A 27234-nucleotide genomic window follows, 5' to 3' on the forward strand; every position below is an offset into this window, starting at 1 on the left:
GTGCTGGTATTTAAATTAAAGCAGCTATTGTTCGGCAGAACCGTAGCTGGAGTCATTTTAAAATTACTTCATGTTTTTGCTATTTTCTACTACACACGTTCCAGTGGCAATAAATGTTTCTAAAATTTTCTGGTGAATAACTGGAGTGAAAAATTTCCAATGCATTATTAGTTCAAAAACGATTCTTGCCAACACGTTTTTGACAAATCTCATTGTGATTTACTCTATTTAGAGGATAGGTCTCTGTTTTATCAATCGTCTAACTACATATATTTAAAAACTATCAACACTGCAGATGTCTAAAAAAATAATTTCCATTTATACACTGCCTTTCACGATGTTCCATTGCATTCCATTCTACTGCATTTAATCAGCGAAATACAGGGACATGAAACAGCCAATTTGCATAATGCAAGGCCTTATAAACTGTGTGATTAATGACCCAATGATTTTGTTATGGTGGTTGAGGAATAAAGATTGGTCTGGATGCCAGGAAGAATTTCTGTAAAGTGTCATGGAATCATCTATTAGACAGGGCAGAGAAGCTTAATTCACCTAATCTGAAACATGACATCTGATCGTACAAGTACAGCACCGAGTGAAAGGCTGGAATACAAAATATATTTTGTGGCATGGTGGCAGTTAACACTGCTGCCTCACAGCGCCAGGGACTCCAAGTTCAAGTCCAGCCTGGGGTGACTGTCTGGGCTTCCTCAGGGTGTTGCGGTTTCATCCCAATCCACAGATGTGCAGGTTAGATGGATTGACTATGCTAAATTGCCCCTTGGAATCCAAGGATGTGCAGGTTAGGTGGATAGGCCATGGTTAATGCTCAGGGTTATGGGGATTGGGTGGAGGCATGGGCCTACGTAGGATGCTGTTTCAGAGTCGGTGCAGACCAAATGGCCTCCCTTGCACTGAAGTGATTTTATGACTCTTGGTCCCAATTTCATAGTATTGCTGGTACTTATATACTTATTTTCCATCTTTCTCAGTCTGATCCATTCTTTGCATGTTGTGTTAATGTGGTCCAGCGCTTTGAATGTGTCATGGGCCAAGAGGTTGGCCTACATGGAATAGTGAAGTGTTTTTTAAAATAAATATAACCCCTTCCTCTAATACTATACAAAAATACAATCATTCTAATGTTCTTGTCGATGGTTGACAAGACACTTGTAGCTAAAGCTATAAACAATTTATTAGCATTAACTGTGGGTAAACTATATACAAAACAACAGATGAATAACTAAGATCATGCATAGGCAACATTTCTCCAGCTTCCTCCAGCCAGTCGGAAGGGTCACCTGACTAATATTCACTTATATACTCATGAGACTCCTAGTGGTCAGTCGGTGAAGTACAACACAACCATGATATCACTACAGTCATCACTGAGACTACCATAATGGGGCAAAAGAAAGCACTTCAAAATAAATTGGACATGTGGGTCTGCATTTGCAATTCCGGCAATAAAGTGACAATCAAGAAAGTGCTACCTGAGGATTTATACATAATCTAATCAAAACTGAGGTTGTGGCTAGCAATCTTTGCAGTTATTGTTTACTTGTAAGGAATTAAACATATTATGAAAGTTTATCAACGTATAGCAAAATGCAGTTTTCATTTGCTTCCATTGAATGCCTTTAATTCAAAATGTACAATACAATTAAGGCACAGCATCAACCCTATCATCTGCAATTACACAGGGTCACGAGATCATAACAGGATTAGTGTGTACATTTATTGTCTTGGGAGTGTGATATAGGTTTGTTACACAATTCTGGGGCAATGGATTTAAGAAGAGATCAAGTAGTCTAACTAGACTTAGATTCCGTAGCACTTAGAATAAGAGGTGATCTCGATGAAATGCATAAAATTCTTAAGAGGATTTGACAAGGTACATTTGCTGGACAATCATTTCTCCTGGCAGAGATAAGAACTAGGGTAGTGATGGGCAATCTTGCCTAGTGTGTGGGCCCATGAGCGGCCTCCCTTCATCTCAGTGGGCTGCAAGATTGAAATTGGGCTTGTTCACTAACCATGAATAAGATTTAATACTCAGAATATTTTGTAATGAGTTATATATAGAAAATGCTTAATCATTTATATATTAATAGAACTATCAAATGATAACAAAATATTTACAGTTTGAACGCACAACTCTCAGTCAATGTTGTGAGCAATTAGCATGCACCTCACTTCACTTGCCCTTGCTTTGCATGCGTTATCACTTCAGGATGCCCACCACTGAACTTTAGGGTTCCATATCATAAGTGTTGGCCATTTGAAAGAGAGGTGGGGAGAAATTTCTTCACTCAAAAAAAGGTGTACCTTTGGATTTTTAAAAAAACCGTATAGAGCTGTGGATGCTCAATTGTTGCGCATATTCAAATCGCCTGATGTTTGGATAGCAAGGGAACCATAGGATCTGGAAATAGTGCAGGCAGCTGTAGCTGAGGTTCAAGAACAGCCATGTTCTTATCAAATGGTAGTGCAGACTGAAGGGGTTGTCTGGCCTACTCCTCTTAATTCTTATGTTCTTGGGAGAAATTTTTTCCCACAGAACAAAACAGCAGGAACACCGAATGGCAACTGCTGCAGCACCTGTACCAGGAAAGCATATTGCAGCCCCTCAGCATTAGGTACACATGGTCATTCAACCCCTCACACTCAATATGCCATTCAATAAATTTCTGACTGATCAATATGTTAACTTTTACAGGAGTGGGCAGCACAGTAGCGTCTCAGCTCCAGGGTCCCAGGTTCGATTCCCGGCTTGGGTCACTGTGCAGAATCTGCACGGTCTCCCTGCGTCTGCGTGGGTTTCCTCCGGGCACTCCGGTTTCCTCCCACAGTCCAAAAATGTTCGGGTTAGGTGGATTGGCCATGCTAAATTGCCCTTCATGTCCAAAAAGTTTAAGTGAGGTTACTGGGTTACAGGGATAGGGTAGAGGAGTGGGGTGCTCTTTCCAAGGGCCGGTGCAGACTCGATGGGCTGAATGGCCTCCTTCTGCACTGTTAATTCTACTATGTAAATTTACGCAGCTTTATTGCCAAACTCAAACCACATTTTCCTCACGTGAAATTAAACAAGGGTTATGGGACCAAAGCAGGTTAAAGAGAGTTAAGATATAGATCAACCATTTGTTTACTAAAGCTGAGGCATCATTATAAGTGGGAGGGGATAGAAATAAATCTTTGTACAGGAAAAAGAGGGCACAACTATCATTTCAGTGCAATGGTAACCTGCTTCAACTCTAAACCATCAGCCTAAATAAAACAAAAAGAATGAAATAAGACACTAGATTTGGAGTTCAATAAATTTACTTATAATAGCAAGTAAAATAAACAATTTCTGGCACCAAATCACAAACATAGTAAACCTTTAACAAAGGCAATGCCTGAACTATCGTTCAAAGGACCACAAACATCCATTTCTCAGTTAGAAATCAGTGAATTGGGTTCCCCACAACTGTTATGAATTCTGATACAGTCGAGTTCCTCGGGTACTGGACTTCACTTTAACTTACTGAAGATTTTTTCAGCCACCTGGAACAAAAAATAAAAGTTTTATCATGGGTGAGAGCACAGTGGATGAGACAGAGAGCAGATTGGGAACAGTTGTGCATCAATATCATATAAGTAAATTGGGAGGAAATGTATAACTCAAGTACACAAGCAACAAAAATAAATATGCAGGTACGGCAATTAAGACAGCTAATGGAATGCTATCTATATTATGAGAGGAATTGAACACAGATGTTAGGATGTTATGCTTCAGTTATACTGGGCATTGGTGAGACGCGATCTCGATACTGTGTGCAGTTCTGGTCTCCTTATTTAAGGATGTAAATGCATTGCATGCAGTTAAGAGGAGCTTCCTCGCCTTCATTGACTTGATCAGGGAGTTTTATTCTTTACAAATGTAGCTCTTGAATTGTCCTCCAGTGCTTTGGTTGCCTCTTGATGCTCGTCACCATCCTGAGACTCCTGCATGACAATACAATCGCCACTGTCTTAAGAGGAAGATCACAAACTGTCCCATCCGGACAGTGTTAAACAAGGTTGTGATCGTCCTCACCTTGTTCATCGTATATCTGGCCGTCATCATCCACGTCATTCATCAAGGCACAAACCGCTTTGAGACTCAGAATCCTGACAGCAAGACAGAATGGCAAAGGAAGAGGGAAGCCAACCTGGGGCTGCGAATTCCAGTTCCCTGCGTAATGCCCCCACTGCAGAAAGATATTGTGGATCCAGAGTTGTGCTCCTCAGTAATCTGAAGACTCACCAAGTCGGACGGACATCATCCTGGTTTCCGAGGGGCTACCAACGACGAGGCCGATAGCTGAAATAAGCAGGTTGTCTTACGGGGAAAGGTTGGACAACCGTGGCCTGCTTCCACTCGAGTTTAGAAGATTAAGGGGCGAGTTGATTGATGTATAAAAGATCCTAAATGGTATTGACAAGATGAACGTGGAAAGGATGTTTCCTCTTCTGGGTAAGCCAAGAACTAGAGGGCACAGTTTTAAAATTGGGGTCACCCTTTTACGACAGAGATGAAGAATATTTTTTTTCCTGAGGGTTGTGCCACTTTGGAACTTGTTCTCAGAAGGCGGTAGAGAAAAGGTAATTGAATATTTAAAAGGTAGAGGTAGACAGATTCTTGTTAGGCAAGAAAAACGGGCTAGATGGGAACGCGGAGTTCAGGACACAAACAGATCGGCCATGATGGGGATAGGGCGGTGGATTGTTGGCCATGATGGGGTTAGGGCAGGGGATTAGATCTCTTTCTGTTCCACATCATTTGATAATTCTAGAAATTAAAAAAGTTTACATTTCAATCAGAATTATTTATAACTTGAGGCAGCACTGTGACGCAGTGGTTAGCCCTGCAGCCTCACTGTGCCGGGGTCCCATGTTCGATTCCGGCTCACTGTCCGTGTGGAGTTTGCACATTCTCCCCGTGTTTGCGTGGGTTTCGCCTCCACAACCCAAAGATGTGCAGGCTAGCAGGATTGGCCACGATAAACTGCCCCTTAATTGGAAAAAATGAGTTGGGTACTCTAAATTTATTTTTTAAAAACAATTATTTATAACTTAAGAATCTTCTTACTTTCCAATGATTCATTTCAATTACAAACTAATAACATTTTCAGCATTATTTAATCAACCTTTGGTGTGATTACACGTCAAATAAAAAACAGGTATTTATAGTATCAATTTTAAATGTCTAAACATCCTTGATGCATTCAATGGAAGATCTACATTACTATGTTGGTACTGCAAATAGGAATTGTGTGCCATCAAGACACTTTATAAAACAAGAGAGAACAACATCCATGAGGAAAATTGGAAGTCCTCCCTAAAAGTCAAAACAATAACATTGATACCAATCTTATCACATAAGCACAGAACTTACACAGTGGTCCCGGGCATGCAAGAAGTCAAACAGCTCCTCGGTACAGGTTTCTTCGGTTTGTGATCGGGAACTCACTCGCTCTGTACAGGTGTCCAGTATTTCTCGCAGTTTCACACAAGTTTCAATCTGCTCACATTGATCCCTGATGTTTGTTATGGGATCCTGCACAAGAAAATAGAATGTTATTTAAAACTTACATAGACAAAGCTACTATTTAAATTTATTGTGTTTTAATACTAAACATTTGCCCACTATTTAAATTATTGTTTCAAAAAAAGTGTGTATTTTTTAAATTATCAAATTAGACTTAATTCTCAATTTTTATTTGAGCAGGTTTATGTTACTCGGACCTCGGAAATGAAGGGCAGCAGTGTGGAACTCCGAGGGATAGGGACAGGTTTCAGGCCGACTGGCTCCACATCGGTCAGTTTATAATCCCCGCCTTATGTGGGATTGAATGGTGTAAATGGATGGGGCAACAGCAGTCTTACTTATGTTTTTGAACGGTAGCTTGCAGTGATTATAGCTGCTCTTCATCACAACAAAGCTTCAAAGTAATCTCAATGCAAAAGCCGCCACAGGTCAACAGCATGCAGCTTCACTGGCCGCCGGAGCAGAGAGGCCGACCTGCGGGAGATACCCGCAGGGGCAGAGAGGCCGACCTGTGGGAGATACCCGCGGGAGCAGAGAGCCCGACCTGCGGGAGATACCCGCGGGAGCACAGAGCCCAAGTGCGCGAGATACCCACAGGAGCAGAGAGCCCGACCTGAAGGAGATACCCGCGGGAGCAGAGAGCCCGACCTGCGGGAGATACCCGCGGGAGCAGAGAGCCCGACCTGCGGGAGATACCCGCGGGAGCAGAGAGCCCGACCTGCGGGAGATACCCGCGGGAGCAGAGACCCCGACCTGAAGGAGATACCCGCGGGAGCAGAGAGCCCGACCTGAAGGAGATACCCGCGGGAGCAGAGACCCCGACCTGAAGGAGATACCCGCGGGAGCAGAGAGCCCGACCTGCGGGAGATACCCGCGGGAGCAGAGAGCCCGACCTGAAGGAGATACCCGCGGGAGCAGAGAGCCCGACCTGCGGGAGATACCCGCGGGAGCAGAGAGCCCGACCTGCGGGAGATACCCGCGGGAGCAGAGAGCCCGACCTGCAGGAGATACCCGCGGGAGCAGAGAGCCCGACCTGCGGGAGATACCCGCGGGAGCAGAGAGCCCGACCTGCGGGAGATACCCGCGGGAGCAGAGAGCCCGACCTGCGGGAGATACCCGCGGGAGCACAAGAGCCCGACCTGCGGGAGATACCCGCGAGAGCACAGAGCCCAAGTGCAGGAGATACCCGCGGGAGCACAGAGCCCAACCTGAAGGAGATACCTGCGGGAGCAGAGAGCCCGACCTGCGGGAGATACACGCGGGAGCACAGAGCCCAAGTGTGGGAGATACCCACGGGAGCAGAGAGGCCGACCTGCGGGAGTTACCTGCGGGAGTTACCTGCGGGAGTTACCCGCGGGAGCAGAGAGGCCGACCTGCGCGAGATACCCGCGGGAGCAGAGGGGCCGACCTGCGCGAGATACCCACGGGAGCACAGAGCCCAAGTGCGGGAGATACCCACGGGAGCAGAGGCCGACCTGCGAGAGATACCCGCGGGAGCAGAGAAATTGAAAACAAAGTGACAAGCGGCATCTAAGGAAAGCTATAAGTTGATTGGCTGAGAGGAGTCTTGCCCTGCTGCAGGTGGCTATAAGGGAGAGAGCTGATTGGTCACTAGTGGACAAGTTATTTCTCTCCAATTTAAAGTTACATTAAAGGAAAGGCAAGAGTTTTAGCTTTAAAAAATTGTACTTGGAATAAATTTAATGTAAGAGTCATTTAAGCTAAAAGTATGACTGGACGGCTCAGTCCCATGTTTTGCATGGCTTGCAGTATGTGGGAATTCCTTGAGCTCCATGCAGTTTGGATGACCACATTTTCAGAAAGTGTCACCAGTTTCAGGCAAGAGCGAAGATCATAGGGGTTCTGACATAATTTTCAAATCGTAGGGAGGCACGGTGGTGCAGTGGTTAGCACTGCTACCTACGGCGCTGGGGACCCGGGTTCGATCCCGGCCCCGAGTCAATGTCCGTGTGAAGTTTGCACATTTTCCCTGTGTCTGCGTGGGTTTCACCCCCACAACCCAAAAATGTGCAGGTTAGGCAGATTGGCCATGCTAAATTGCCGCTTAATTAGAAAAATAATAATTGTGTATTCTAAATTTATATCAAAAAAATTAATTTTCAAATCCTCTTCTGACCACAGGTTGAGGTGCCAGAGGACTGGAGGATAACTAATACGGTACCATTATACCATTATTCAAGAAAAGTAGTACAGAAGAACCAGGTAATTACAGGCCAGTGACTCTAACATCAGTGGTAGGGAAATGATTGGAAAAACTTGAGGGTAGTATTAATCTCTACTTGACAAGGCAAGGATTAATCAAGAATAGCCAGTATTCGCTTATCAGAGGGAGATCATGTCCAAGAGATTTCCTCAAAGAGGTGTTGAGGCATGTAGATGAGGGAAGTGCAGTTGATGTAGTCTACATGGACTCCAGTAAGGCTTTTGACAAGGTTCCCCATGGGAGACTGATCAAGATGATAAGAGCCCCTGGGATCCAGGGCAATTTGAAAAATTGGATCCAAAATTGGCTTCATGGCAGGAAACAGGGCATTGGTCGAAGGTTGTTCTTGCAACTGGAAGCCTGTGTCCAATGGTGTGTTGGGTGCCTTGCTGATTTAGAGTACATTAACGATCCAGACAGGAATGTGGTTGGCATGATCAGTAAGTTTGCAGATGACACAAAACTTGGGGTGGTAAATAGCACAGAGGAAAGCCTTCAAATATACGGTGATATAGACGTGCTGGTCAGATGGACAGAACAGTGGCAAATGGCATTTAACCATGAAAAATATGAGGTGGTGCATTTTGGGAAGATTAACAAGGCAAGGTGTTATAGAGTGATATTATTATGCATCTTCTTATTTAAATCCATTGCTGATGTCATCAGTGCTGTGATGTCATTAGTTGTTACCTGCGTACATTCTTTTAACTGTAGTTAGTTCTAATTCGATTACTGTTTTTCAATGTTTAGCTAGCTGCTCCCGTTTTCACGTCCATACTGTACTTTAAACTTCATTAGTTTTATACATTAAAGAAGATTAACTATATAGTAACACTATTACCAATGCGATTCGACTTCCTTTTTGTGGTCAAGTTACTGCATCTTTTTGGCGATGAGAATTTAAACAAATTTGAGTTTCAGCACGTTCAAAAAGAAAAGTTAGCAGCACCATGGTTATGTTTGATTTATCAGCAAGTTTGTGGAAGAGAACATGACCTTCAGGATGATTTGGGGAGAATATGCAAACTCGGGTGGAACAGTGGTCAGTATGGCTGCCTCATGGCGCTGAGTACCCGGGTTTGATCCTGGCTCCGGATTACTGTCCGTGTGGAGTTTGCACAGTCTCCTCGTGTTTGCGTGGGTCTCACCCCCAGAAACCCAAAGATGTGCAGGGTAGGTAAAAAAAGAATATGCAAACTCCACATGAATAGTGACCTGGGGCCAGTTCCTCAGCACCATGAGGCAGCAGTATTTTTAATTTGCAGCTTTAAGCAGCACAATAAAGCCCAGTACTTACTATCAACATCTTGGGGACACCACTGACTAGAGTGAACTGAACCAGCTATACCAGCACCATAGCTGCAGGATCTGAACAGAATCTGGATACTCAGCTCACCACTGGACTTAAAACTTAACAACCATCTACAAGGCTCAGATCAGGAGAGGGATGGGCCACACTGGCCTGTCAGATGCAACAACTCAAAGTTCGATGGCATACAGGACACAGCAAATGATTAGTACATTATATTGGATACAAAAGAGAATGTGTCCTCCTGTGGGGAAAACGTAACTGGAGGACACTAGTATAAGAGTCACCAAGAAATCCAATCAGGAATTAGGAAGAAACTTATTCACCCAAAGAGTGATAAAAATGTGAAACTCATCATCACAATGATTGAAGCATTTCAAGGGAAACTAGAGAAGCGCGAGGGAGAAGTGAATAAATGGTTATAATGGTAAATTCCAGCCTTGGGTGACTGTTTTGTTCTCCCAGTGTCTGCGTGAGTTTCCTTGGGGAACTCCGGTTTCCTCCCACAGTCCAAAGATGTGCGGGTTAGGTGGATTGCCTGTGCTAAAATTTCCCCTTGGGTGTCCAGGAGTGTGCAAGCTAAGTGGGGTCATAGGGATGGGACAGGAGCCAGAAGGTTGGTGCAGACGTGATGAGCTGAATGGCCTCCTTCTGCACTGTAGGGATTCTATGGTTCTATGATCCACTTCCACCAACTTCTGAGGCAGAGTTCCAAACTCGCACAACCCTTGAGAGAAAATAATTCTCTTTATTTCTGTCCTATAAGGGCAAGCCCTCGTTTTAAAATTACACGCTAGTTCTGGATTCACCCAAACCAGGAAACATCCTTTCCACATCTACGTTGTCAGTCAAAACAATTCAAGATCATCAGTCGAGTAATTTCCTCAAGCCCAGTCTGTCCAACTTATTCTCAAACGACAACTCGCTCATTGCAGCTATCAATCTTATAAACCTCCTCTGAACCAACTTCCAGTGCATCTACGTCCTTCTTTAATAAGGAACCCAAGACTGCATTCAGTATTCAAGATGCAATCTCACCAATGTCCTCAGAAGGACAAGAACAGCAGTGTCTTGGAAATATTGCTATTCTTTCATTGTCACTGGACGATTACTTTGGAATGCCCTATTTAACACTGTTTTGGGAATACAAGGGATTGCAGCAGTTAAGGAAAAGATCCATCAACATTTTCTTGGATTAATATGGACAGACAATAAATTCAACCGAGCCCACATCCAAAGCAGAAGTAATAAAAACCAAATCCAGATATCTAGAATTTACACGGAAGATCTTTGTCTACTTACCACCACGTCTTCTTCCTCCTCTTCATCCTAAGGAGAAACAATTATCAGTCATAAATACGAAATTATTAAGGGACAGAGAGGAGGTTGGGGGCAGAGGCTGCCTGGGGGTGGACCGGTGGAGGCGCAGAGCATGGGCTGGAGGTGGGCCCAACAAAGGGGATGGATGATCGGCGAAGGAGTGGGGCAATGACCCCCCCCCCCCCCCCAAACTAGGCTGATCACCTGGAATGTTCGAGGGTTAAACGGGCCAGTCAAGAGGGCACTTGTGTTCGCGCATCTTCGGGGACTGAAGGTGGACATAGTAATGTTGCAGGAGACGCACCTTAGAGTAACTGACCAGATTAGATTGAGGAAAGGCTGGGTCAGTCATTTCTTTCACTCGGGACTAGACTCAAAGACTAGAGGGGTCGTGATCCTGATCAATAAACGGGTGGTGTTTGAAGCGGGTAGAATAGTCTCGGACGTGGGAGATCGGTACATTATGGTCAGTGGGAAACAGGAGGGGGTGCAGGTGGTATTAGTAAATGTATATGCGCCAATTTGGGGTGATGTGGAGTTTATAAACAGGATGCTGGGGAATACACCGGACCTGGACTCGCACAGGTTGGTCATGGGAGGGAACTTCAACAGTTATTGACCCTGGCTTGGACTGCTCAAGCTCAAAAACGGGCAGGGTGCCAGCAATGGCAAAGGAACTAAAACGGTTCATGAAGCAGATGGGGGCGGGGGGGGGAGTGGATCCAGAGATTTGGGCAGCCGAGGGTGAAGGAGTTCCCCTTCTACTCACACGTGCATTAAGTGCACTCCCAGATTGATTGATTTATTTTGAGCAGGGCCTTACTGGCAGGGGTGGTGGACACGGGGTACTCGGCGATCATAATCTCAGACCATGCTCCGCATTGGGTTGACCTGCAGGTTAATAAAGAAAGTGAGTAACCAGTGCCGCAATGGAGGTTAGATGTGGGACGTTTTGCTGACAAAGGGGTGTGCAAGCAGCTGAGGAAATGTATTCAGAACTACCTGCAGGTCAACGACACGGGGGAAATTTCAGCAGCGGTGGTCTGGGAAGCACTGAAGGCGGTGGTCACAGGGGAGCTGATCTCGATACGGGCCCATTGGGAGATGGTGGACAGGGCAGAGACGGACCAACTGGTACATCGATAGGAGGATTGCGGAGACCCCAGAGGCAGGGCTTTTAAGGGAACACAGAGGCTACAGGCGGAGTTCGGCTTGTTAACCACAGGGAGGGCGGTGGAGCAGCTGCGAAAGGCGAGGGGGAGATCTGTGAGCATGGAGAGAAGGCCAGCAGAATGCTTGCACAGTAGCTTAGAAAGAGGGAAGCAGCAAGGGAGATAGGGAAAGTAAATGACGGAGATGGGAACCTGGTTGGGAATTCAGCAGGGGCGAATAAGGCGTTTAGGGATTTCAACAGTAGGCTGTACAGATCGGAACCCCCTACGGGGCTGAAGCACTTCTTGGAGGGGCTTAATTTCCAAAAGGTGGACGTGGAGCTGGTAGAAGGGCTGGGGGCCCCGATCGGGTTGGAAGAGATAGTGGAGGGTCTGAAGGCCATGCAGTTGGATAAAGCCCTGGGGCGGACGGGCACCTAGTGGAGTTTTACAAAAAGTTCTCTGGGATATTGGGGCCGGTGTTGATGAGGTTTTCAATGAGGCAAGGGAAAGAGGGGTGCTGCCCCCGACGATGTCACAGGCCACAATTTCGCTGAATCTGATGCGGGACAATAACCCGGAGCTGTGTGGGTCCTACAGGCCGATATCCCTGTTGAATGCGGATGCCAAATTGCTGGCCAAAATTTTGTCCTCCAGGATTGAGGATCGTGTTCTGGACGTTATTGGGGAGGACCAGACGGGGTTTGTTAAGGGTAGGCAGTTGGTGGCAAATGTTAAGAAGGTTGTTAAAAGTGATCATGATGCCCCTGGAAGGTAGGGAGGTGGAGGCAGTGATCGCAATGGATGCAGAAAAGGCTTTTGATCGGGTAGAATGGGATTATCTGTGGGAGGTACTGGGACGGTTCGGATTTGGGCGGGGCTTTATTTGACTGGGTCAGGTTGCCCCAAAGCTGCAAACTGACTGTCCGACCTGTCAGAATTCCCCCCACTGGAGAAAATACAAGTCACATCCGTGGGTCAGAAGAGGGCTCACACAAGACATGGAAGACGTTCACCAACTTGTTCCAAGACCGGTTGACAGCCAAATACACCCGGGGAGGGGCACAGACACAGAGTTGGACTTTGGTGGTGTTAATGTTTTTTTCTACTGTTTTTTTTCTCCTTGCGCTTTTGTCTTTGTTGTTTTTCTTTGCTTAAGTTGTGTTTGGGAAGGGATGGTTAGGGGCTTTGTAATGATTGGTTAGGGGCTTTGTAGTGATTGGTTGGGACTTGCTTCTTTTGGGTTTGAGGGATTATTGTGTTGGACGGCTCAGTAGCACAGTGGTTAGCACCATTGCTTCACAGCTCCAGGATCCCAGGTTTGATTCACAGCTTGGGTAAATGTCTGTGGGAGTCTGTACGTTCTCCCCTTGTCTGTGTGGGATTCCGCCGGGTGCTCCGGTTTCCTTCAAAGATTTGCAGGGTAGGTGGATTGGCCATGCTAAATTGCCCTTGGTGTCCAAAAGGTTAAGGTGGGCTTATTGGGTTACAGGAATAGGCTGGAGGTATGGGCTTAAATAGGGTGCTCTTTACAAGAGCCGGTGCAGACTCGATGGGCCAAATGGCCTACTTCTGCACTGTAAATTCTATGAGTTTGGAAGGTTTGGGTGTGGGGGGTATTGATGTTAGTTAGTTTTTTTTAAATAAACAATTTTATTGAGGTAGTTTTTGGCTTTGTAAACAGTTACAGACATCAACAGAAAGAAAGCAAAAAAGGCAAAAATCTGCAACCATCCACGTACATTCAATACTTCAATCGTAACATACTGCACAAGCCCACTCCTCTCCCACCAGTACTACCCACCATTTTATCCCTCCTACGCTACTCTACCCCCCCCTTGCTGACGCTCACTCTCCCACAAAGAAGTCAATAAATGGTTGCCACCTCCGGGCGAACCCCTGTACAGATCCCCTCATGGCAAACTTAATTTTTTCCATACCCAGGAAACTCGACATGTCCGCAAGCCACAACTCAGTCTTCGGGGGCTTTGAGTCCCTCCACGCCAATAGTATTCGTCGCCGGGCTATCGGGGAAGCAAAGGCCAAAACATCGGCCTCTTTCTCCCCCTGGACTCCCGGATCTTCCGAAACCCCAAAAATTGCCACCCTTGTTTTTAGCACCCGGGACATGACGCCCACAAATCCCTCCCAGTACCCCCTAAGCTTAGAGCATGCCCAAAACATGTGAACGTGATTCGCTGGTCCTCCCGCGCACCTAGCGTATTTGTCCTCTATCCCAAAGAATTTGCTCATCCGAGCCACCGTCACGTGGGCCTGGTGAACGACCTTAAATTGAATCAGCCCGAGCCTGGCACATGTTGCGGTCGAATGTACCCTACTCAGGGCCTCTGCCGACAGCCCCTCCTCCATTTCCCACCTAGCTCCTCCTCCCATTTAAGTTTCAGTTCCTCCGCCTGGGACCCTTCCTCCCTCATGAGCACCGTATAAATAGCAGAGACTCTACCCTCCCCTTCTTCCCCCCTAGAGTCTATTCTGTCTTGGATCCCCATTGGCGGGAGGCGTGGGAAAGATGGGACCTGTCTACGAACAAAGTCCCGCAACTGTAGGTACCTAAAATCATTTCCCCTTACCAGCCCAAATTTCTCCTCCAAGCTCATCAAACTCACAAAGCTCCCTTCCAGGAACATATCGCCCACCCTTCCCACCCCCGCCCGCCGCCATGCTCAAAACCCCCCATCCATACTCCAGGGGGCAAACCGATGGTTGTCGCAGATTGGCGCCCAAACCGACGCCACCGTCGCCACTACATGCCTCCTCCACTGGCCCCATATCCGCCACCACTACCGGGCTGGTGGAGTACCTGGCCGGCGGCAGCGGTAGAGGAGCCGTGACCAGGGCTGCCAAGCTGGAGCCCCTGCACGAAGCCGCCTCCACCCGCTTAGCTTTTTTCTATGTGGGGCAGGGGCTTTGGGAGGGGCCACCTCACTAGCAAACGTAAGTTGGCTAGTGTCCAGGAGCGTGGTGTGGGAGAGGGAAGGTCCGCAGTCATTGGAACCTTTATGGACAGGCTTCAATGGGCCTGGGAGGTGTGAATGGAGGGGAAATGGAGACAATATGGGGTGAGGTGATTTCAAGAGGAATTGGCTGGGGGATTTCTGCGAAGGGGAAGCTGTCGGTGACTCAGAGCAGGGCAGGGTCCCATCTGTGGGGCGTGGCCAGGAGGAGAGGCCATGACTGATAGGAGGGGTGGGGAGGGGGAGACACCCTTGGTCCAGGTGATGACATGGAACGTGCGAGGGTTGGGGGGACCATGAAGCGAGCGAGAGTTTTCTAGCATTTGAAGAGCTTGAAAGTCATTGCGGTGCTGTTGCTGAATGACCAGGTAAGGCTATGGAAGGGCTGGGTGTGTCAGGTGTTCCACTTCGGCTTTGATTCAGGTGGGTAAGAGGCGAGATTCCAGTTGGATACGCAGTGGCTGGATCAAGGGGGTTGGTATGTTATAGTAATGGGTGCTTTGGAGGGGAGGTTGGTCGTGTTGGTTAGCGAATATGCACTAAATTGGGATGACGTGGGATTTATAAAAAAGACGTTGGCTGCCGCAACAAATTTGGATATGCACCAGTTAATACTGGGGGTGTACTTGAATACACTGTTGGATCCGAAGGTGGGTAGGTCCAAACCACGTTTGCTGACCTCCTTGGGGGTGGGGGCACAAAGGTGTTGGCTGTGTTTATGAGGGAGATGGGAGGGGCGGATCTGTGGAGGTTTTGCCACCAGCAGGATAGGGAGTATAGAATAGAACAGTACAGCACAGAACAGGCCCTTCAGCCCTCGATGTTGTGCCGAGCAATGATCATCCTACTCAAACCCACGTATCCACCCTATACCCGTAACCGAACAATCCCCCCCCCTTAATCTTACTTTTTAGGACACTACAGGCAATTTAGCATGGCCAATCCACCTAACCCGCACATCTTTGGACTGTGGGAGGAAACCGGAGCCCCCTGAGGAAACCCACCCACACACGGGGAGGACGTGCAGACTCCGCACAGACAGTGACCCAGCCGGGAATCGAACCTGGGACCCTGGAGCTGTGAAGCATTTATGCTAACCACCATGCTACCGTGCTGCCCTAATTCTCATTCTTTTCGCCAGAACACAATGTGTGTTTAAGGGTTGATATCTTTTTTGTTATGGGTAAGGCGCTGTTGGCTGGGGTGAGGAAGGCAGAATATTCTGCGATTGTTATCTTGGACCATGCTCCACATTGGGTGCATATGGTCCTGGAAAAGAAGCTAGCTCAGAGGCCTACATGGAGGTTGGACTTGGGGTTGCTGGAGGACCCAAATTTCTGTACCAAAATAGGGTTCAATAGGAATGGGGATGTTTCACCATTAGTGGTATGGGAAGTGTTGAAAGCAGTAGTGAGGGGCGAAGTCATCTTGTTTAAGGCTCAGGTTGACAGAGAGGCAAGAGAGGAGCAGCAGCGGTTGATAGAGGACATTTTGGAGGTAGATGAAAGGTATGCGAAGGATCAGACTCTGGACCTTCTGGTGATGAGGAATCTGCAGGCGAGGTTTCTTCTGTTCACGGGAGAAGCGCTTCAGCAGTTGGGGCATGCGAGGGGGGCCGTGTATGAGTATGGGGAGAAGGCCAGTCGTTTGTTGGCTGGCAAGCTCTGCCGGCAGGTGGCTACCAGAGTTTGTTTGGGTCCGGGATGGGACAAGGCGGTGGCACCGGAGCAGGTGAACAAGCCATTTGAGGAATTCTATAAGAATTTGTATTACTCAAGAGCCTCTGGGGGATGAGTTGAAGGAGAGTTATTGGGGAGATTGGAGTGTCCCGTAGTAGGAGACGAGGGTTGGAGGAGACAGTGGGGGTGGAAGTAGTGCGGGTAGCGCTAGGGAAAATGCAGACGGGTAAGGTATCGGGTTCGGATGGTTTCCCTGTAGAGTTTAATAAAATGTTTGATAAGTTGGCACCGCTGTTGGTGGATGTTTTGAGGTCACGGTGGCTAAGGGAGCACTGCTGGAGACAATGGGACAGGTATCCATTTCGCTGTTGCTTAAGGACAAAGACCCGGTGGAGTGCGGTTCATTAAGGCATATATCTTTGTTGAACGTGGTGCTTTCTCTCACAGAAGGAGGAAGTAATCTGGTGGTGACAGTGGCTGCAGAGAAGGCGTTTGATTGTATGGAGTAGAGCTATTTCTTTGCAGTTTTGGAAAGGTTTTGGATTGGACCCAAATATATGGCAGGTGAAATTGTTTGGGGTGTTGGGTATATTTTGTAATATTGTGTGTCAAATGTAAAAATTTAAATAAAAATACTTCTTTTAAAAAAAATTATAAAGTTTAGCTTACAGGTCCCAATGGAAATGTTAACTCTTGATGCATTTGTTTTAAATTTCAAGTAACTGATGTATTTTTTTGCTTTAATGTTGTATTAGAAAAGTGACAACCTGCTGAATTTATAGGATCAATATCTTCCCACAACCATCCATGCAAGTAGAATAATGATGGGACACAGAATATAGAACTGGATTAAGTTTTTCTAAAAAAAAGGTTGGGCGATTTTTTAGGTTTCCAATTCATAAGATATAGGAGCAGAATTAGGCCATTCGGCCCATCGAATCTGCTCACCATTTGATCATGGCTGATCTCAACCTGGCCACCATCGTGCCCGTTCTACATAAACCTTCAACCTATTACCAATTAAAAATCTAAGTCCTCCTTAAATGTACTCACTGTCCTAGCATCCATCGCATTCTGGGGTAGCGAATTTCACAGATTCACAAACCTTTGGGAGAAGTAGTTTCTCCTCAACTCCCTTTTAAATTTGCTCCCTCATCCATTTTTTTTAAATATAAATTTTGAGTACCCAATTATTTTTTTCCAATTATGCGGCAATTTAGTGGCCAATCCACCTAACCTGCCCATCTTTGGGTCGTGAGGGTGAAACCCACGCAGACACGGGGAGAATGTGTAAACTCCAGGGGCCTCACAGTAGCATGGTGGTTAGCATCAATGCTTCACAGCTCCAGGGTCCCAGGTTCGATTCCCGGCTGGGTCACTGTCTGTGTGGAGTCTGCACGTCCTCCCTGTGTGTGCGTGGGTTTCCTCCGGGTGCTCCGGTTTCCTCCCACAGTCCAAATATGTGCGGGTTAGGTGGATTGGCCATGCTAAATTGCCCGTAGTGTAAGGTTAATGGGGGGGATTGTTGGGTTACGGGTATACGGGTCACGTGGGTTTAAGTAGGGTGATCATTGCTTGGCACAACATCGAGGGCCGAAGGGCCTGTTCTGTGCTGTACTGTTCTATGTTCCACAAGGACAGTGACCCGGGTTGCAATCGAACCCAGGTTCTCAGCGCCGTAGGCAGTGGTAACCAGAGCACCACTGTGCTGCCCTACTACCTCTTATCCCAAGACTCTGACCTCTCGTTCTAGAATGTCCCACAAGAAGCATCCGCTCCACATCTACTTTATCCATACCGTATATCATCTTGTATACCTCAATTTGATCTCCCATCATTTTTCTTAACTCTGGAGATTATAGGCCTAAACTGTTCAATCTCTCTTCATACGACAAACCCCTCATCTCTGGAATCAACCTGGTGAACCTCTGAACTGCCTCCAATGCCACATCTTTCTTCACATAAAGGAACCAGAACTGTGCACAATACATCAGGTGCAGTTTCACCAATGCCTTGTATACTTGCAACAACACTTCCTTACCTTTATACTCGATTCCTTTAGCTACAAATGCCAACATTCCATTTGCTTTCTTTTTTATCTGCTCCACCTGCATGCTAGTTTTCTGTCACTTATGAACGAGGGCCCCCAGATCCCCCTGTGCTGGAGCACCCCAAAGTCTCTCCCGATTTAGGTAAGAATAATAATCTTTATTATTGTCACAAGTAGGCTTACATTAACACTGACGTTACTGTGAAAATCCCTAGTTGCCACACTCCAGCACCTGTCCGAGTACATAGAGGGAGAATTCAGAATGTTCAATTCACTTAACTGCACGTCTTTAAGTTGCCTTTTCATTTTTACAAACAAAATGCATGATTTACTCAAATCCATCTGCCACATTTTGGCCCACTCACCTAACCTATATCCATATCCATTTGTACGGTTGTTATTTCCTCATTGCATTGCGATTCTCTGCCTTGCTCATTGCAGAGTTGCAAACTGCAACTCAATGTCAGTCATGATTGAAGAATAAAATGATTTGCATTGGGAATGGCGGGAGAAAGCTAAGCGAAGAAGCTAAACTCTATACAATGTTGCAGGAGCTCGGAGGTGCTGGAAAGTGCTTGCTGCTAACACAGGTCCGGTCAGTATCACTGGGGAAAAATCAGCAGTCACTGGATTTCGTGACCGGATCTGGAGAACCATCCCGAGACGGAGTAACCCCCTCTTACGCTGTTCCTCAACCCGGCTCTCCTCATAGCCCGGCGATCACCCCCCTGCCTCTCTGTCCTTGGACTCACCCCGAGGGCCCGGCTCAGTCCGGGCCCAGGCTTGTCCTTGCTTCCGCGTCCCCACCCGGCCTCACACGACTTTCAGAGCCCGACCCCGATTTTCAGATTGCTTCGCCTTGCCCTACTGAGTTGTCCCACTTTCCTGTCCCCGGGCCTCACCTCCCCAGGTCCTCCGGTTAACATCAGCTCATCCTCCAGCCCCATGGTGCCGACCTTGCGAAGAGATCCCGGCAAGAAGATCTGCGCATGCTCCACCGACCTGTAATGACGTCATCGCCCGAAGACCCGGATGGCCCGTACAAAGGTATAGATCGTATTCAGCAACATGAAGTGGTTTGGCAACATCTACTTCCGGGTAATGTCTCCATTCATTTCAATTAGAAGCCACAGGAACAGGCGTTGCTAATAATCAATTTGCATTTTATGTTTTATTCTAAAAGTGGAAAAAACGCTAAATCATACCCGAAGCTTCGTTTATAATGACTAAATGCGGCATTTAATCAACACTGGGAAATATTTCTGTTTTTTTCAACAAGCATCCCAAATAGTACACAAAGTTGCGACTTCATTGTGATGCTATCAACATTGTCTTTGGTTCTGATTTTAGTTCTCAATCGGATACGTTAACTCGGTTCCTAACTGCACAGAAGCTGCCTAATCTAATGAATGTTTCAAACCTTTCATTTCTTTTAAATCATGCTTGGTTTACTCTTTGATAGCTGGTGCCTAACGGATTTTGAGTGGGGATATAGTTAGAAACTCTTGATAAGATCAAAGTAGGATGGGACCACTGCTTTTAACACACAAAAACTGGCATCGCAAAATCTCAAAGCAATTAAACAATATTCACAATATTGCTTCTAGAGATCATTTTAATTAGTTGATTCAAGATATTGTATTCACTCGTGGTAGCATATGAAAGAGGGCGAGAATAATTTAAAGTGAGCAGGTTATATGATTCATTTGTATCGAACAAAGTTGGTTTTATGTTGACTAATGAAGCTATTATAAATTAATTTCATCCTCCCTCCAAGTCGAATCCCATACCGAGGAGCAAGGTGCAAATTTCCTTTGACAAAGTCATTCAGACTCAAAACGTCAGCTCCCTTTTCCACAGATTCTGTCAGATGTGCTGATATTGCCCAGTACTTTGTGTTTGTGTTTCAGATTCCAGCATCTGCAGTCATTTGTTTTTATACAAATTTCCATTCATGGCTTTACCAGTATTACCCCCTGCCGATTGCGTGTCACTCTGCATATTAGGGATTACGTACAACCTTTACCCCATTTGTTCCATACTTTAAAAAGTATAATCATTTTGCTTTCAACAATTTCAAAGCAGATCCTATAATCAGATCCTACCTCTCATTATCCAGAAACTGTCCTTTTGAGATTTGCTAATACAGGAGTTGGTGACAAATAGTTATCCACATAGTGGAATATGATTAACAGTGTAGTGCGACTTTCAGTGACAGCCATGGAGAGAGTGGTCGCACATTTGGTGGCTCCCGCTCAAGGTGAATTTTTGTTGGTCTTCTCCTGCCCAAAGGGTAGAATTCGAGGGCAAAAAGTGCAGGAGTTCCCAGGGAAGGTGGCTGGCATATGGATCCACAGGCAAAGGGTGCTGCAAGAAGGAAAGAGCAGTTGGAGCAGGAGAGTCTTTGTGGTGCGCCAAAAAGGATGGAGGAGGGCAAGGGGGGCACACTGCCTGCCTAGTAGTTGGAGCAGTTGGTGGAGCTTTTGAACAATAAGTTCCAGCAGCAGAGGAAAGAGGCCCTTGAAGACCTGGCCACGGTATGGAACCACTGAAATCTGCGATTGAGCGAGTTGAGCAGATGATCAGTGGGCAGCTGAACGGGATGCCGGTGTTTCTAGTAAACATTAATGCCACAAATTGGGATGATGTGGATTTTCTGAGGCGGGTGCTGGGGAAGGTTCCGGACTTGGAGTCGCATCGTATGGAGGTGATTTTAACATGGTCATAGATCCGAGTTTGGACCGGTCGAGTCACAAGTCGTCAAGAGTTTCGGCAGCAGTGAGTACTCAATTAATTTTTTCCAATTAAGGGGCAATTTAGCATGACCAATCCACCTAGTCTGCACAACTTTGGGTTCTGGTGGTGAAACCCACGCAAACACAGGGAGAAACTCTACATGGACAGTGACCCAGAGCCGGGATCAAACCTGGGACCTCGGCACCGTGAGACAGCAATGCTAACCACTGCTCCACCGTGTTGCTCGGTTGGAGTTTCCTAAAGCAGAGGAGCGGCTTGTTCAGGGTCTGGGGACCCCAAATGAGCTGAGGGAGGTGATGGATGGATCGGGAACGATGCAGGCAGGGAAGGCCCCACTGCCGGAGGGGTTCCCAATAGTGTTTTATAAAAGGTTTGTGGCGAAGCTGGGACCACTGCTGGTGAAGATGTATAATGAAGCGGGGCGGGGGCGGGGGCGGGGGCGGGGGCGGGGGCGGGGGCGGGGGAGGGGGGGGGGGGGTTCCCCCTACATTGTCGCAGGTTTTCATCTCCCTGATTTTGAAGAAGGATTAGGACCTGGAGCAGTGTGGGTCGTATCACCCGATATCATTATTGAATGTAGGTGCCAAGTTGCTGGCGAAGGTGTTGCATCGTGAATTGAGGAGTGTACCAGGGTGATAGGCGAGGACCAGATGGGTTTTGTGAAGGGAAGGCAACTGTTGACAAATGTGCAGAGGCTATTCAATGTAATTATGATGCCTTCCAAGGGGCAGGAGGTGGAGGTAGTGGTGGCGATGGACGCAGAGAAGGCTTTTGATCGGGTGGAGTGGGCATATTTGTTGGAGGTGTTGGGACAGTTCGGGTAGAGGTTTGTGGATTGGGTCCGGTTACTATATAAGGCACCGGTTGCGAGTGGGGGGCCCCCAAACATAGTGTCTCACTGTATGCGGGTGACCTGTAACAATATATTTCGGATCCGGTGGACATGATTAAGCGTTATTATAAAGATTTTGAGGGAATTTGGCCAGTTTTTGGGATACAAATTGTACATGGGAAAGAATGAGGTGTTCCTAATTAATGCTACAGGGCAGGAAAGGAGACTAGGGGTGTTGCCATTTAGGGTGGTGGGTATTTGGGTATCCAGGGGATGCGGATTTGGGCGCAGGTGGCTTGGCTGGTGGAGCAGATAAAAAAAGGTGCAATGTGTTGCTGCTATCGATGGCAGGGCGGGTGCAGACATTGAAAATGACGGTGTTGCCGAGGTTTTTGTTTGTGTTTCAAAATCTCCCAAACTTTTTCCCCAGTCATTTTTTAGGAAGGTCAAAGGGCTGATCTCCTGGTTTGCGTGGGCAGGGAAGACCCTGTGGGTGCGAGAAGCTTTTGGAGCGGGAGCAAGGGGGCTGGCATTGCTAAATATGATCAGTTATTACTGGCAGACATACATTGTATGTACTGGGCCATGGGGGAGGGGGTCGGTGTGGAGGTGGCATTGTGTAGGGCAACATGTTCGAGGGCTTTGTTGTTGGTGCCTTTACCATTTTCGCCAGCCAGATACTCCACGGGCCCAGTGGTGGTGAGAGAACTGTGTGGGCAGTGGAAGCAGAATTTAGGACTGGAGACTGCCTCGATGTGGCCATCAATCTGTGATAATCATAGGTTTTTGCCGGGGAGGCTGGATGCATGGCTTCGGGGGTGGCGACAAGTAGGGATTGAGCACTTTGGGCATTTGTTTATAAGGAGTAAATCTGCAGTGTTGGAAAGCTTGGAGGAAGTGTACGAGTTGCCCAGGTGAAATGGCTTTAGGTGCCTGCTGGTTCGGGACTTCGTGAGAGGTGCCATCCGTTCCTGGGCTGCCACCCCTGGAGTTGCAGGGCAAGGTGCTGTTGAAGGACAAAATAAGGGAGGAAGGTCTCCGGTATATATAAGGAACTGATGGAATGGGAGGGATCCCTAGTGGGGAACATTAGGCGTAAGTGGTAGGAGGGCCTGGGCGGGTGGTCGGGAGTTGAGACGTGGCCGGAAGCCTTGCGAACGGGGGGGGGGGGGGGGGGGGGGGAAGTGATGTTAAAATGGGGAAGGCCGAGATGTGGTGGGGTGTTGGTGTCGGGGGTGCAGGCGGGTTGTGGTTGTTTATTGAGTTGTTTTGTTGTTCTTCAGATTTTTCGTGTGTATATGCAAAAATACCTCAAATAAAATATCTTTTAAGTGTTGTACATAGTACAATGATATCAAAACCCCATTTCAAGCCATTTACAAACAGTAAAGCAATTTATTTTAAATTAAACAGCAAAATCGCAGAAATGTAGAAGAGTATGATTATGTTAAAAAGAGGCTCCTTTGCATTGTCCTTTCATGTTTTCTGTTGATCTCAAGATAAGCCATTCCGCTGAACTCAAGATTTTTAACTCAGGAAGATAACTTGCATTATTTTAGCAATCCAGTGCAAATCGGAGAACTCTTGACAATGACCAAAGCCCACCCTTCTGTCTAGTATTCTTAATTGAGTTAATATTCCAACTATATCTCGAGGAGATTTGCATTCATAAACAATTAACAATAAACGTGCATGGCTACATTCAAACTTTTAGCACTGCTCAATGCTCTCCAGAACATACCAATAATTTACCATTTAAAAAAAATGAATCAATTTCTGGTCCAAAGTCTATCTCAACGAAATGTGCCTAATTATGTTGAGAGCCAGAAATATTTCAAAACAATGATCTAACTTAATCATTGAAAAGGTCAGGTATATCTCTCCATGCTGTGGGAGATGTGGGTTGGGATTTAAAGTGACAGGTAGCACTGTTGCTTCACAGCTCCAGGGTCCCAGGTTTGATTCCCATCTTGGATCACTGTCTATCTGGACATTCTGAATTTTTCCTCAGTGTACCTGAACAGGCGATGTATTGTGGCGACTAAGGGATTTTCACAATAACTCATTGCATTGTTAATGTAAGCTTACTTGTGACACTAATGAAGAATATTATCTCTACTTAAATTAGAACATGGTGCAGAATTAATGAATAGATGTTATAAACAGGATTACCTCACACTTGGAAGAATGTTATTAATAATTACCGTATGAATTAATAAGTGGTTGTAAACACAAACACATGTTGTATAGAAAATAGGCATAGGCCATTCAGCCCTTTGAGCCTGCTCCGCCATTCATTGTGGTCATGGTTGATCATGCAACTTGGTAACCTGTTCCCAATTTCCCCCATATCATTTAGCCCCAAGAGATATATCTATTCCTTCTTGAAAACATACAATGTTTTAGCCTCAATTGCTTTGTGGTAATAAATTTCACAGGCTCACCACTGAGTGAAGAAATTTCTCCTGTTAGAATTTTATAAGTTTCTATAAAGGTCCACCCTCCCCCAACCCCCCCACTCACTACCCACTATATTCTTCTAAACTCCAGCGAATATAATGCTGTAAAGGCACGGACCCCATGGATTCATCCCTTCTCGACTCGTTTATGCCCACCACTTCCAACCAGTAATGACAGGTTGGACGTTGGGTGACCAATCTGCTCACCAAGTGGGTTCGTCATTTTAATATTAGAATGGATTGGCTAAGGGCAGCACGGTGGCCTAGTGGTTAGCACAACCGCCTCACGGTGCTGAGGTCCCAGGTTCGATCCCGGCTCTGGGTCACTGTCTGTGTGGAGTTTGTACATTCTCCCCGTGTCTGCGTGGGTTTCGCCCCCACAACCCAAAAATGTGCAGAGTAGGTGGATTGGCCATGCTAAATTGCCCCTTAATTGGAAAAAATAATTGGGTAATCTAAATTTATTTTAAAAAAAGAATGGATTGGCTACAAAGACCTTCTAACTAGCCTAACAAAACAAATGTGGATAAAGAGAATTACAATAGGTGCAAAAGGCACCCGTTTATATAATCTTAAATTCAAAGAAAAAGCATTTGTTTTTAGCAAATTCACCAATCCAGGTGACACATGTTGACGGGTTCACATCACCGTCATCGGAGGTCTGCAGTGGTAGGATTCAAACCTGGGTCCCCAAAGCATGACTCTGGGTCTGCTTTACTAATCCAAAGACAATAGCACTACACCACCACCTAGCCTAATAATTACACAAATTCCTGGAAGCTAAAAAAGAGCTAATAAATCATGGATAACGGGACACAGCAGATCCTATTTTCACCCCTCCACCTTTTCAATAATTTCTTTAACAAACACAGGAGCATAATTTGTATCAACAATCTATTCCTGACCTTATTGGCACAGGTCAGGAATGTCCCGTTAAATAAACATCCCCATGGGTTTAATCAATTAAATTTTCCAGTATTCACTTTAAACTAACTCCTTGATGTCCGTGGTGTGTGGCTATGCTTTTGCTGAAACTCCATTTCAGGAACACATTTTCAGCAGTTTATAGTGCATTTCGCTGCAATAGCTCTCAATGATCAGTTAAACAGATACCATTCTCATCTACTCTATTGTCCAGAAATACACAAGACATGGGTTTGAAAGCGAAGGAACACATTTATAAAAAGAGTTGAGATTGTAGAAAAATTTACATACAAGTTTAAAATGTAAAGAAAAGTCAGCTATCATCCATCATCTTTCTTTCATATAGATGAATGTGGCTTCCAATCCGACCATCTGGCAAATGAGTATGAAAAAATATTGCAGTTTTAACATAGTTCCTGGTCTTCAGAAATGGCTCTATTTTCTTTGAGAAAGAGAAAATTTCCAGTTTAAAAGATGCATAAACAACAGATTTGAATCTCTATTTAAATTTACAGTAAACAAACATGTTGGTTAACTTAATCTGAGAACAGTAACTAACAAAAATCTATAAAAGGTTAACATTATAATACATTACCGTTGGGGAGGTGGGGGCGATGTGTGGAACAGTGGGCTGGATAGAGGGTCAGCGATAGGTGGAGATTGCAGCATGGTGGCACAGTGGTTAACACTGCTGCCTTACAGTGCCAGGGACCCAGGTTCAATTCTGGCCTTCAGTGACTGTGTGGAGTCTGCACTTTGTCCGTGTCTGCGTTGGATTCCTCCGGGTGCTCCGGTTTCCACCCAGTCCAAAGATGTGTAGGTTAGGTAGATTAGCCATGATAAATTACCCCTAGTGTCCAAAATATTAGGTGGGATTACAGGGATACAGTGGGGGAGAGGGCTAGCTAGGGTGCTCTTTCAGTGGGGCCGAATGACCTCCCCCTGCACTATAGGGATTCTATGATTATATAATTTGACGGTATCGTGGACAAAAAGACAAAAATATAAATGATGGTGATAATGACTTAAGAAGGGTACTATTAGTGGCACATTAAGAGACCAGAATGTGTTAAGCGCAGAAGAGGTAAGTAGTGTGTCAAAGGACAATCCACCACACTAGGGACAGTTGCTCCTGGCTTTGAAAGCAGACCAAGGCAGGCCAGCATGGCATGGCTCGATTCCCATAACAGCCTCCCCGAACAGGCGCCTGAATGTGGCGACTCGGGGCTTTTCACAGTAACTTCATTTGAAGCCTACTTGTGACAATAAGCGATTTTCATTTCATTTAATTCAAACAGCTGCTGCAGACAAAATGGGCCAAATGGCCCCTTTTTGTACTGTAACAATTCTGTGATCATTCAAGACAATGAATGTTTAAGCTGGCAGATACAGTACAATCAAGTGGGTTGCTTGATTTGAATAGTATTGAGCTTCCTTAGTGTTGTTGGGGAGCACTCAATCCAGACACTTGGTGATGGGGGGGAAAGGCTTTGGCAAGTCAGATGAGTCACTCACCAAAGAATACACAGCCTCTAACCTGCTCTTGGAACCACTGATTAATGGTGAGCTCCCAGGATCTTGCCAATGGGGGTTCAGCAATGATAATGTTGTTGAAAGGGTAGGTGGTTAGACTCTCTTGTTGGAGATGGTCATTGCCTGGCACTTGTGTGGCCCATTAGCCCAAGCTTGAATTGTTGCTTAGGTCTTGCTACATGTAGGCACACATTTCTTAGTCGAGGAGTTGTGAATGGAACTAAATATAGCAATTGTCAGCAAATGTATCACTTCTGGCAATATGACGGAGGGAATGCAATTGATGTAGCAGCTGAAGATGGTTGGGACTCCATCAAGTGCCCCGAGGAATTTCTATAAGCATGTCCTGTGGCTGGATAATTGGCCGCCAACAACCACAATCATCTCCCTTTTTGCTAGATATTACTCCAGGCAACTCACATTGATTTCAATTTTACTAGGACACC

General features: G+C 46.1%; 2 protein-coding genes across 3 annotated transcripts in view; both read right to left on the reverse strand.

Annotated features, from left to right (window-relative positions):
- Positions 1 to 3306: 3306 nt before the first annotated feature.
- Positions 3307 to 19317, reverse strand: LOC119964486 (cytochrome b-c1 complex subunit 6, mitochondrial). Its single transcript, XM_038794041.1, has 4 exons — positions 19186 to 19317; positions 10411 to 10437; positions 5423 to 5584; positions 3307 to 3549 (listed from the first exon to the last, which is right to left on the reverse strand). The coding sequence occupies exons 1-4, from the start codon at positions 19228 to 19230 to the stop codon at positions 3517 to 3519; spliced, it is 267 nt and encodes an 88-aa protein (XP_038649969.1). The 5' UTR covers positions 19231 to 19317; the 3' UTR covers positions 3307 to 3516.
- A 16-nt stretch (positions 19318 to 19333) lies between these two features.
- pigb (phosphatidylinositol glycan anchor biosynthesis, class B) overlaps positions 19334 to 27234 on the reverse strand; it is a 61928-nt gene continuing 54027 nt past the window's right edge. Inside the window, exons 12-13 of one of the 2 annotated variants that reach the window (XM_038794039.1) lie at positions 25547 to 25697; positions 19334 to 19459 (exon numbers count right to left, since the gene is read on the reverse strand). In XM_038794039.1, coding sequence (XP_038649967.1) covers positions 25569 to 25697 — 129 coding nt within the window. In that variant the 3' untranslated portion in view covers positions 19334 to 19459; positions 25547 to 25568. Of the gene's footprint in view, positions 19460 to 25487; positions 25698 to 27234 lie in introns of those variants that run through there. The other variant, XM_038794038.1, reaches the window with a different exon arrangement.

This window comes from Scyliorhinus canicula, chromosome 4 (genome assembly GCF_902713615.1).
Source record: "Scyliorhinus canicula chromosome 4, sScyCan1.1, whole genome shotgun sequence".
Lineage (NCBI taxonomy): Eukaryota > Metazoa > Chordata > Chondrichthyes > Carcharhiniformes > Scyliorhinidae > Scyliorhinus > Scyliorhinus canicula.